Source organism: Lagenorhynchus albirostris, chromosome 13 (genome assembly GCF_949774975.1).
Source record: "Lagenorhynchus albirostris chromosome 13, mLagAlb1.1, whole genome shotgun sequence".
NCBI classification, from domain to species: Eukaryota; Metazoa; Chordata; class Mammalia; order Artiodactyla; family Delphinidae; genus Lagenorhynchus; species Lagenorhynchus albirostris.
The window spans coordinates 29,869,626-29,882,278 of NC_083107.1; the positions used below are offsets into that span (position 1 = coordinate 29,869,626).

General features: G+C 40.5%; 1 protein-coding gene and 1 pseudogene across 6 annotated transcripts in view; one reads left to right on the forward strand and one right to left on the reverse strand.

Moving 5' to 3' along the window:
• Positions 1–12,653, forward strand: part of C13H2orf42 (chromosome 13 C2orf42 homolog) — a 42,194-nt gene that overhangs the window by 7,269 nt on the left and 22,272 nt on the right. For 3 of the 6 annotated variants that reach the window (XM_060168692.1, XM_060168696.1, XM_060168697.1), the window contains exons 1-3: positions 5,373–5,706; positions 10,507–10,784; positions 11,578–12,412. In XM_060168692.1, the coding sequence (XP_060024675.1) occupies positions 11,590–12,412 (823 nt within the window). In that variant the 5' untranslated portion in view covers positions 5,373–5,706; positions 10,507–10,784; positions 11,578–11,589. Of the gene's footprint in view, positions 1–2,521; positions 2,609–5,372; positions 5,707–10,506; positions 10,785–11,577; positions 12,413–12,653 lie in introns of those variants that run through there. The other 3 variants (XM_060168693.1, XM_060168694.1, XM_060168695.1) reach the window with 3 other exon arrangements.
• On the reverse strand, positions 7,612–8,022 carry LOC132531354 (small ubiquitin-related modifier 1-like; annotated as a pseudogene).

Here is a 12,653-nt window from a genome sequence, read left to right on the forward strand (position 1 = left end):
AGGTTTGTATTGCTATAAACTTCACTCTTAGAACTGCTTTTGCTGCATCCCATAGGTTTTGGATGTTTGTGTTTTCGTTGTAATTTGTCTCTAGGTATTTTTTAATTTCCTCTTTGTTTTCTTCAGTGATCTCTTGGTTATTTAGAATGTACTGTTTAGCCTACATGTATTTATGTTTTTTATGTTTTTCTCCCTGTAATTGATTTCTAATCTCATAGCGTTGTGGTGAGAAAAGATGCTTGATATGATTTCAATTTTCTTAAATTTACTGAGGCTTGATTTGTGGCCCAAGATGTGATCTATCCTGGAGAATGTTCCGTGCACGCTTGAGAAGAAATTGTAATCTGCTGTTTTTGGATGGAATGTCTTATAGATATCAAATAAATCTATCTGGTCTATTGTATCATTTAAAGATTGTGTTTCCTTATTAATTTTCTGTTTGGATGATCTGTCCATTGGTGTAAGTGAGCTGTTAAAGTTACCCACTATTATTATGTTACTGTCGATTTCCTCTTTTATAGCTGTTAGCTGTTGCATTATGTATTGAGGTGCTCCTATGTTGGGTGCATATATATTTATAATTGTTATATCTTCTTCTTGGATTGATCCCTTGATCATTCATTATGTAGTGTCCTTCCTTGTCTTTTGTAACATTCTTTTTTGTTTTTTAAAAAAGATGTTGGGGGTAGGAGTTTATTAATTAATTAATTAATTTTTGCTGTGGGGTCTTCGTTTCTGTGCGAGGGCTTTCTCTAGTTGTGGCAAGCGGGGGCCACTCTTCATTGCGGTGCACAGGCCTCTCGCGGCCTCTCTTGTTGCAGAGCACAGGCTCCAGACGCACAGGCTCAGTAGTTGTGGCTCACGGGCCTAGTTGCTCCGCGGCATGTGGGATCCTCCCAGACCAGGGCTCGAACCCGTGTCCCCTGCATTAGCAGGCAGACTCTCAACCACTGTGCCACCAGGGAAGCCCATCTTGTAACATTCTTTATTTTAAAGTCTGTTTTATCTGATATGAGTATTGCTACTCCAGCTTTTTTTTGATTTCCGTTTGCATGGAATATCTTTTTCCATCTCCTCACTTTCAGTCTATATGTGTCCCTAGGTCTGAGGTGGGTCTCTTGTAGACAGCTTATATATGGGTCTTGATTTTGTATCCATTCAGCGAGCCTGTGTCTTTTGGTTGGAGCATTTAATCCATTCACGTTTAAGGTAATTATTGATATGTATGTTCCTATTACCATCTTCTTACTTGTTATGGGTTTGTTTTTGTAGGTCCTTTTCTTCTCTTGTGTTTCCCACTTAGAGAAGTTCCTTTAGCATTTGTTGTAGAGCTAGTTTGGTGGTGCTGAATTCTCTTAGCTTTTCCGTCAAATCTGAATGAGATCTTTGCCAGGTAGAGTAATCTTGGTTGTAGGTTCTTCCCTTTCATCACTTTAAATGTATCATGCCACTCCCTTCTGGCTTGTAGAGTTTCTGCTGAGAGATAAGCTGTTAACATATGGGAGTTCCCTTGTATGTTATTTGTTGTTTTTCCCTTGTTGCTTTCAATCATTTTTCTTTGTCTTTAATATTTGTCAATTTGATTACTGTGTGTCTCCGCGTGTTTCTCCTTGGATTTATCCTGCCTGGTACTCTCTGCACTTCCTGGACTTGGGTGGCTATTTCCTTTCCCATGTTAGGGAAGTTTTTGACTATCATCTCTTCAAATATTTTCTCGGGTCCTTTCTCTCTCTCTTCTCCTTCTGGGACCCCTATAATGCGAATGTTGTTGCGTTTAATGTTGTCCCAGAGATCTCTTAGGCTGTCTTCATTTCTTCTCATTCTTTTTTCTTTATTCTGTTCCGTGGCAGTGAATTCCACCATTCTGTCTTCCAGGTCACTTATCCGTTCTTCTGCCTCAGTTATTCTGCTATTGATTCCTTCTAGTGTATTTTTCATTTCAGTTATTGTATTTTTCATCTCTGTTTGTTCTTTAATTCTTCTGGTATCTGTTCTTTAATTCTTCTAGGTCTTTGTTAAACATTTCTTGCATCTTCTCGATCTTTGCGTCCATTCTTTTTCCGAGGTCCTGGATCATCTTCACTATCATTCTGAATTCTTTTTCTGGAAGATTGCCTATCTCCACTTCAATTAGTTGTTTTTCTGGGGTTTTATCTTGTTCCTTCATCTGGTACATAGCCCTCTGCCTTTTCATCTTGTCTGTGAATTTCTGTGAATGTGGGTTTTGTTCCACAGGCGGCAGGATTGTAGCTCTTCTTGCTTCTACTATCTGCCCTATGTTGGATGAAGCTAAGAGGCTTGTGCAAGTTTCCTGATGGGAGGGACTGGTGGTGGTAGATCTGGATGTTGCTCTGGTGGACAGAGCTCAGTAAAACTTTAATCTGCTTGTCTGCTAATAGGTGGGTCTGGGTTCCCTCCCAGTTGGTTGGTTTGGCCTGAGGTGACCCAACACTGGAGCCTACCCAGGCTCTTTGGTGGGGCTAATGGCGGACTCTGGGAGGGCTCACGCCAAGGAGTACTTCCCAGAACTTCTGCTGCCAGTGTCCTTGTCCTCACAGTGAGCCACAGCCACCTCCCGCCTCAGCAGGAGACCCTCCAACACTAGCAGGTAGGTCTGGTTCAGTCTCTTATGGGGTCACTGTTCCTTCCCCTGGGTCCTGAAGCTCACACTACTTTGTGTGTGCCCTACAAGAGTGGAGTTTCTGTTTCCTGCAGTCCTGTCAAAGTCCTGCAATTGAATCCCATTAGCCTTCAATGTCTGATCCTCTAGGAATTCTTCCTCCCATTGCCAGACCCCCTGGTTGGGAACCCTGACGTGGGGCTGAGAACCTTCACTCCAGTGGGTGGACTTCTGTGGTATAAGTGTTCTCTAGTTTGTAAGTCACCCCCCCAGCAGTTACAGGATTTGATTTTATTGTGATTGTGCCCCTCCTACCGTCTCACTGTGGCTTCTCCTCTGTCTTTGGATGTGGAGTATCTTTTATGGTGAGTTCCAGTGTCTTCCTTTCGATGATTGTTCAGCAGTTAGTTGTGAATCTGGTGCTCTCGCGAGGGGGAGTCTCATTGGCCCATTTTTAAATTGGGTTCTTTGTCTTTTTATTGTTAACTTATAAGTCCCTTATCATATATATGACTTGCAAATATTTTCTCCCATTCTATAGGTTATCTTTTCAGTTTCTTTTCTTTTTTTAAAATTTTATTTATTTTTTGGTTGCATTAGGTCTTCATTACTGTGTGCGGGCTTTCTCTAGTTGTGGCGAGCGGGGGCTACTCTTTGTTGCAATGCACAGGATTCTCATTGCGGAGGCTTCGGAGCATAGGCTCTAGGCACGCAGGCTCCAGTAGTTGCAGCACGCGGGCTCAGTAGTTGTGGCATGTGGGCCCTAGACTGTGCGGGCTTCAGTAGTTGTGGTGCTTGTGCTCAGTAGTTGCGGCTTATGGGATTAGTTGCTCCACGGCATGTGGGATCTTCTCAGACCAGGGATCAAACCCAAGTCCCCTGCATTGGCAGGCAGATTCTTAACCACGGTGCCACCAGAGAAGTCCCTATCTTTTCACTTTCTTGATGTGTACTTTGAAGCACAAATGTTTTTAATTTTGATGAAGACCAATTTTTCTATTTTTTTTCTTTTGTCACTTATGCTTTTGTTGTTATATCTAAGAAACCATTGCCTAATCCAAGGTCTCGAGGTTTATTTGTTTATTTATTTATTTAAAAAAATTTTTTTTTAATTTGTTTATACATTTTGGCTGCGCTGGGTGTCAGGTGCGGCATGCGGGGTCTTCATTGTGGCATGCGGAATCCTTTAGTTGCGGCACTGTTTTTAGTTGTGGCATGCGAACTCCCAGTTGTGGCATGCGTGCAGGATCTAGTTCCCCAACCAGGGCTTGAACTCGGGCCCCCCACATTGGGAGCGTGGAGTCCTCCCCACTGGATCACCAAGGAAGTCCCAGTCACGAAGATTTATGCCTGTGTTTCTTCCTAAGAGTTTTAGCTCTTACACTGATGTCTATGATCCACTTTGTTAATTTTTATATACAGTGTGAGGCAGGGGTCCAACTTCATTTTTTTGCAGGTGGCTATTCAGTTGTTCCAGCACCATTTGTTGACAGGACTGTTATTTTCCCATTAAATGATCTTGGTGTCCTTGTTGAACATCAATTGACCATAAATGTGAGGGTTCACTTTTGAACTCTCAGTTCTCTTTCACTGATTTGTATATCTGTATGTCTAAGTCACATTGTCTTTTTTTCCTCCAGCTTTTTTGAGATGTAATTGACATATAACATTGTGTAAAGTTTAAAGTGTGATATGCTTATATTGCAAAATGATTACCACCATAGCATTAACTAACGCTTCCATCACATCACATAATTACCATTTCTTGTTTGTGGTAAGAACATGTAAGATCTACTCTTAGCAACTTTCAAGTATAAATGCAGTATTGCTAACTATAATAACTATGCTGTATATTAGATCCCCAAAACTTATTCATCTTATAACTAAAAGAGTTTGTACCCTTTCACTAACATCTCCCCATTTCTCCAATCCCCTAGTCCCCTGGCAACCACCATTCTATTCTGCTTCTATGAGTTTGGCTTTTTTAGGTCCTACATATAAGTGATGTAATACAGTATTTGTCCTTCTCTGTCCACATTGTCTTAATTTGCTTTGTAGTAAATTTTGAAATCAGGAAGTGTAACTCCTTCTACTTTGTTCTTTCTCAAGATTGTTCTCGCTTTTCCGGGTCCCTTGCATTTCCCTATGAATTTTAGAATCATCTTGTCAATTTCTGCAAAAAAATGTATCTGGGATTTTGATAGGGATACATTACATTGTATCTGTAGATCAATTTGAGGAATAGTGCCTCTTAACAATATCAAGTCTTCTGGTTCATGAACATGAAAAGATGTCTTTCCATTTTTTGGGTCTTTAATTTCTTTCAATTATGGTTTGTAGTTTTCATCATACAAGTCTTGCACTGCTTTTGTTGCTTAGTTTGTTTTCATCTTCGGACTTAGTTTAAGGTACCTTTTTCCATCCAGAAAAATTTCATTTTTATGTAAGCAAATATAATGAGTCATAATTTTTAAATGGGCCAAATATTTGAATAGTTATTTCCCCAAAGAGATAGACATATGGCTAAGTAAGCACGTGAAATTTTGCCAACATCATTATTCATTAGGGAAATGCAATAAAAACCAAGTGAGATACCACTTCACACCCACTATAGGCAAATGGCTATAACCAAGGAGACAGTAACAGGTGTTGGCCAGGAAATGGAGAAAGGAACCCTCATGTGTTGCTGATGTAAATGTATAATGGCACAGTCACTTTGGAAAACAGTTTGGCGGTTTCTTAAAATCTTGTACGTAAACTTACCCTACCACCCAGTAATTCTAATTCTAGGTATCTACCCAAGAGAAATGAAGACATTTATCTACACAAAGACTTGCATGTTAATGTTCTCAACAGTGTTCGTGATAGCCCTGAAGTGGAAACAATCCAAGTATCTATAAGGTGGTAAATGGATAAACAAAATGATATAACTATACAGTGGAATACTGTTCAGCAGTATAAAGGAATGCAGTACTGATATATGCTACAATGTGGTTGCACCTTGAAAACATCATGTTGAATGAAAGAAGGCAGACATAAAAGACTACATATCGTATGATTCCATCTATATGAAGTGTCCAGAAAAGGTAAATCTATAGCGACAGAAAGTAGATTAGTGATTGCCTAAGGGTGGGCATGGTGATTGACTCCAGAAGGCAAGAGGGATCTTTCTGGGGTGATGGAAGTGTTCTAAAACTTAATTGTAGGGATGGATACCTAACTCTATAAATTTTATAAATATTATTGAATTATACACTTAAAATGGGTGAATTTTATTGTATGTAAAATATACCTCAAAAAAGAAGTTTAAAATAAAACCACTGAAATAAATAGGAAAAATTAATCATTTCTGGATTTAATATTTTCTGGATTCTGGGTTTTGTGTCATTTAGACCATCCTCAATCTGATATCCTTAAAAAATATTTTAAGAAAAAAATTCTCTCCTTTTTTTGTTCTACTGCGTTAGCAGTTCCATCTTTTGTAGTTGAATGTTTTATCTGCCTGGAATGTATTTGAGTATAGAAAGTGAGATAGGATGAAGAAGATATATTTAATGATGATAATATTTTTAGAAGTAGAACTTTTTTCTCCCAATAAAATCTTATTCTGTACCCAATAAATTAAGAAAACTAAAAACAATGTTCAGAATCTTTTCTACTGAAATATTTGCATCTATGTACTGAGGTCAATGTTTAGGATGTTCATTGCAGCATTGTCTAGAACTAAAAACCCACTGGTAAAAAAAAAACAAAAAAAAACAAAAAAAAAACAAAAAAAAAAACCCACTGGTAGAGCTGGTTCAACTATGGTCTATTCACACTACAGATTACTGTTCAGCAGCTAAAGATGGTGTTAAAGCCATTTGTGCTGACATGGGAAGAAATCTATGGAAAAATGTTAAGAAGGCAAACTTCAGAACAATGAGTATAATATAATTCAATTTTTATTAAAACAAAAACCCACATTCATACATATATGTGTTTATTTATTTATAAAGAAAATAATCTGATGGATATATGGCAGCCTGTATTACTGCCAAATAACTGTATTTACTCTTGAAAAGTGAGGATTTTGGGGGGCATGTAGGGATAGTGGTAGTGATAATAGTGGGGCATAAAAGGGTCTTTAGCTTTTTAGTTTGCTTTTGCACTGTTATTTTGTAAGATGACTTGTCTTTTAACATTTTTTTCAATTTGCATTTTTGAAAAGATCATAGATTTACATGATTTATTTTTTTGGTTTTTTTTTTTTACAAATATTTTATTTATTTTAATGAAGCTGGTACAGACAATGTCCATTTAAAACCCATATCCCAGGCCAAAAAGTATAAATAAAGTCAAAAAGAGCAGCGCTCTGCTGTATACACTTCTGCATGAATAACTTTAACTCCTAATGAAAATTAGAACTTTTCTGGGATCTTCTGACAAGACTTTTCTTTCATCTTAAAATGCTTTCTCTTCAGTGAAGCCATCTTTGGAGTTAGTCATTATTTTCACCACCTCTGTCACCTTGACTCCAACCTGCTGTTCCTCTTCTTTTGGTCCAGACCCTCAGATTTTAAAAGTAGCTTCAAGTTAAGGAAAGGTCATTTTTCCACAGTTCAGTTCTCTGAAAAACTTCCATCTCCCACGGAAAGTCACAGTCCAGGAGTGAAGCGATCACATGCTAGAACTTCAGGGCCAACTGGAAAGTCATTATGAGCACTCGCATTAGTCAATCTTATTTATCACAAGCCTGTAAATGCACAGTCCTGGAAAAGGCGGGCTCTCTGTGCACACATGTAATTTTTAAAAAGGAGAGGGCAATATGAACTGGGCTGAGGTTTGATCACCAAAAATCAGCACAATGAAAACAAACAATAACGAATAATGGGCACTAGAATTCAAATTACCAGATGTTCTAAAGAGATGGGGTGCCAGTTTTCAATTCTGTTTTGAACACCACATTACAAACGAACTATTTTTAAAAATAAAAAGGATTAAGGGAAAAGAAAAAAATATCTAAATCGTTGAACGACCCCCTGCTTGTTCCTGATAAACTTCAATCACATCTTCTTCCTCCATTCCCAGTTCTTTTGGAGTGTTATTATCAGCAATTCAAAGAGAAACCTGAGTGAATTCATGGCAACTCCCTGTCTTTGACAGTATGATTCTTTGAGTTTCTTGAGATGTGTTGTCATTTTCACTTTGAAGTGAATCTCACTGCTATCCTGTCTGATGACTTTGAGTTTAATATATTCTCCTTCCTTCTTATCCCCCAAGTCCTCAGTTGAAGGTTTTGCCTCCTGGTCAGACATGGTGACTGTGGTTTCCCCTGGGGTCTCCGCACAGCAGCGGCCTCAGGTAGGCAGAACCTCGCTCTGGGGTCTACAAATCCGTCTCCCTTCCCCACAGCACAACACAGCGGCTCTACATGATTTATTTACAAAATAAACTATAACTGGCAAATAATTCCTCCCTTAATGAGCAAAGTTGTTCTGTTTTTACACTTTAATGATAATATGACATCATCATCATCAGTGTAATTTTAAAATTGAATTATATGGACTTCCCTCGTGGTCCAGCGGTAGAGAATCTGCCTTACAATGCAGGGGACGTGGCTTCAATCCCTGGTCAGTGAACTGAGATCCCACATGCCACAGGGCAACTAAGCCCACGTGCCACAACTACTGAACTCGTGTGCCTCAACTAGAGAGCCTGCTGTGCCGCAAACTACAGAGCCCGTGCACTCTGGAGCCCGCGCCACAACTTGAAAAGAGAAAACGCCATAACGAGAGAGAAGCCCGTGCGCCGCAACGAAAGATCCCACATGCCACAACGAAGATCCCATGTGCCACGACAAAGACCCGACTCGACCAAAATAAAATAAAATAAATATTAAAAATAAAAAGATTTTTAAAAAATTGATTTATATATAAAACAATCTGAAGCTCAGAAGTTAAAAGACTTGGTCACAGAGATAATTGACTTTGGAACAACATTTTCCCCTAAGAACTCATGTTTGGCTGAGTGACAATACCTATCAAAGAAGTTTATTGACTTAAGAAGGAAATGCTGTGTAAACAGGGTAATGTCTCTAGGTCAGTGGTTTTTAACAGGTGATTTTGCCCCCAGGAGGACGTTTAGCAATATCTGGAGACATTTTTGTTTTTTTACAACTTGGGGAAAGTGTGTTGACTGCTACTGGCATCTGATGGTGGAGACCCGGGATGCTACTAAACATCCTGTGATGCATAGGATAGCCCCCTGCAACAAAGAGTTACGCAGCCCTACATGTCTGTAGTGCCACGGTGCAGAACCCTGCTGTAAATCAAATTTCACAAAGCTTTATTCACTCAGCAGATATTACAGTTGGGGGATTAGTTCATAGTCAATGAGAAGGTGGGCCTTCTTAGGCTTTTTTTATTTGTACTTTCCAGTTTGTTAATCAGTGGACTATAGAAGACGTGAAGGGAGAGTCTTTTATCAAGACCATTCTTGGGACTTCCCTGGTGGCACAGTGGTTAAGAATCTGCCTGCCAATGCAGGGGACAAGGGTTTTGTTGTGGTTTTTTTTTGCGGTACGCGGCCTCAGTGTTGTGGCCTCTCCCGTTGCGGAGCACAGGCTCCGGACGCGCAGGCTCAGCGGCCATGGCTCACGGGCCCAGCCGCTCCGCGGCACGTGGGATCCTCACGGACCGGGGCACGAACCCGTGTCCCCAGCAAGAGAAGCCACCACAATGAGAAACCCGCACGCCGCAACGGAGAGTAGCGCCCGCTCACCGCAACCAGAGAAAGCCCGTGCGCAGCAACGAAGACCCAACGCAGCCATAGATAAATGAATAAATGAATGAATGAATGAATGGAATCCGCCTGCCAATGCAAGTTCGAGCCCGGGTCCGGGAAGATCCCACATGCCGCAGAGCAACTAAGCCCGTGCACCACCGCTGCTGAGCCCGCGTGCTGCAACTACTGAAGCCCACACGCCTAGAGCCCATGCTCCGCAACGAGAGAAGCCACCGCAATGCGAAGCCCGCGCATCACAACGATGAGTAGCCCCCACACTCTGCAACTAGAGAAAGCTCGCGTGCAGCAACGAAGACCCAACGCAGCGGAAAAAAAAAAAAAGACCATTCTTTGGGGTCAGGGAGGAAAAGCAAAGCTTTTCCCTACTTCAAAATCACAAGCAGATTTACCTTTCTAAAAAGCATTAAAACTATTAAACTTTAGTTAATAATATGCATGTCTATCTGATACCTGTAACTTACTTTGAAAGGCATTAAAATATGAAAGGGATTGATAGATGGAGAAAGGGTTGGATAGGTATGTAATAAAGCAAATATAGTAAAATGTTAATTGTAGAATCTAGTGGGTGGGTATATGAAGGTTGACTGTATAATTCAATTTTTTTATATGTTTGAAAATTTTCGTAATATTGGGGGAAATCAAAAACAGATTCGCACTCTTTTTAGCAGACACTGGGTTAGTAGAAACCACATTGCTGATTTTGCTGGGTGGCCTCAGGCAAGTTACTTAACTTTTTGATTTTCATCTGAAGAGCAATTGTTTGGCTCAAATAAGATACTAATATGGCGAGATTCAAATGAAACAATGAATGTGAAATCACTTTGAAAAGCATAAAGTACTCTAAAAATGTAGTGCATTACTATTAGGAGGGATGAGTGTTCAACCAATTATATACCATGGCTCTAGGTGTTCTTGACAACTCTCTGTGTAATGACATTAACACTGTTTTACCTTCTTGCGATTCAAAGTATAAAGTAACTATAACAATTTCTATCAAATATTTCTCAAGTATTTGTGAAAGACTTAGATTCCTTTTCTGGGAGGAAAGAATCATCCTGTCTTTGTATAACTTTAATATTTTTTTCCTGTTTTACTTCTAGACTGCCAAGGTCTCCACTTAGGGCAGTGAGAATCTTTGACTGTGGAACATTGGACATGAGCTTTGCCATTGGCTGGTTGAGAAGGAGAAGGCAGAATGTCTGCACTGTTACAACACAGAGCTCAAACTTCAGAAGACTTTGAGTTAAGCAGTGTCATTTACCATGCACATGATTATGTCTTCGTCTGTCCTATATGATCATCACAAACTAATGAAGCACCTTTTAGGTCTTATGAATTCAGCTCACACTTTTTCTGGATGCTCGGGCAACTGATAGAGGTAGGATTGGGCCGGGTTTTGTGGGGAATGGTGGAAGGGAAAGAACTTATCTTTCCCGTTCTCCAGTCTTTGCTCAAGTCAAACATCTGTGCATGTAAAGATTAGGTTAACTAGGGAATTCCCTGGTGGTCCAGTGGTTAGGACTCTGCGCTTTCCCCGCTGAGGATCCCCGCAAGACACGTGGCATGGCTAAAAAAAAAAAAAAAAAAAAAAATTGTAGGTTAACTAATCTAGGTTGTTGTATAGAACAGGATTGAATCTAGAAAAATGCTTCAGTTATTACATTAGGACTTAAAAAATAGAGAGAGAGGGCTTCCCTGGTGGTCCAGTGGTTAAGACTCCGTGCTTCCACTGCAGGGGCAGCACAAGTTCGATCCCTGGTCAGGAAAGTTCCGCATGCCATGAGATGTGGCCCAAAAAAAAAAAATTATATATATATATATATATGTAGAGAGAGAGAGAGAGAGAGAGAGCGATGTGAAATGTGAAAGGCAAAGTTTCCTCCACTTTTTTTTTTAAACAACTTTATTGGAGTATAATTGCTTTACAATGGTGTGTTAGTTTCTGCTTTTATAACAGAGTGTATCAGCTATACATATACATATATCCCCATATCTCCTCCCATTTTTATTTTGCTTGAGGGTTTAAGTGGATGTTCTCTTTGAGGGTACAATTTGAGAATAGTGGATAGCTTCTTACATTTTACTTTGTATACTAAATATCATAAGTGATTTTAACTTCATGTGTGTGTGTGCATGTATACTCATGCTGATGGGCTTATTGCCTTTTCTAGGACCTGTGAAAAATGGAACCAAACTCTCTAAGGACAAAGGTCCCAGCTTTCTTATCTGACTTGGGGAAGGCCACATTGAGGGGAATCAGGAAGTGTCCCCGCTGTGGCACATACAATGGAACCCGGGGACTGAGCTGTAAGAACAAGACATGTGGAACCATATTCCGGTATGGCGCACGGAAGCAGCCTAGTGTTGAAGCTGTCAAAATCATAACAGGCTCTGATCTGCAAGTCTACTCGGTGCGGCAAAGAGACCGGGGCCCTGATTACCGATGCTTTGTGGAGCTAGGTGTTTCAGAGACGACCATCCAGACAGTGGATGGGACGCTCATCACTCAGCTGAGCTCTGGACGGTGTTACGTCCCCGCATGCTTGAAAGCTGCCACCCAGGGTGTTGTGGAAAACCAGTGCCAGCACATCAAGCTGGCCGTGAACTGCCAGGCAGAGGCCACCCCTCTGACGCTAAAGAGCTCAGTCCTGAATGCAGTGCAGGCCTCCCCAGAAACCAAGCAAACCATCTGGCAGTTGGCCACGGAACCCACAGGTCCCCTTGTACAGAGGATTACTAAAAACATTTTGGTGGTGAAATGCAAGGCAAGCCAGAAGCATAGTTTGGGGTATTTGCATACATCGTTTGTGCAGAAAATCAGTGCCAAAAGCTTGCCTGAGCGCCGTTTCTTCTGCTCCTGCCAGACTCTGAAATCACAGAAGTCGAATGCCTCCAAGGATGAGGCGGTCCAGAGATGCATTCATTTCTTTGCTTGCATCTGTGCCTTTGCCAGTGACGAGACATTGGCTCAGGAATTCTCAGACTTCCTAAATTTTGATTCCAGCGGTAGGTGGTGTCGTTGACACAGTTACTCTGTTTTTCTAAAATGGCAATGAAAGTGTCCCACTGATGGCATTTGGAGATTGTCCTAGCAACCTTCAGAAGCAGTTGCTAGATAAATCAAATGAAAAGCATTCCTTCTTTTAATCCCAGTGAGCATACTTGCATAAAGTTTGGTTGGTTGGTTAGTTGAAATTAATGATCAAGAGACTACTTGTGCATTTTCATTGAAACAATGAATCTAGCA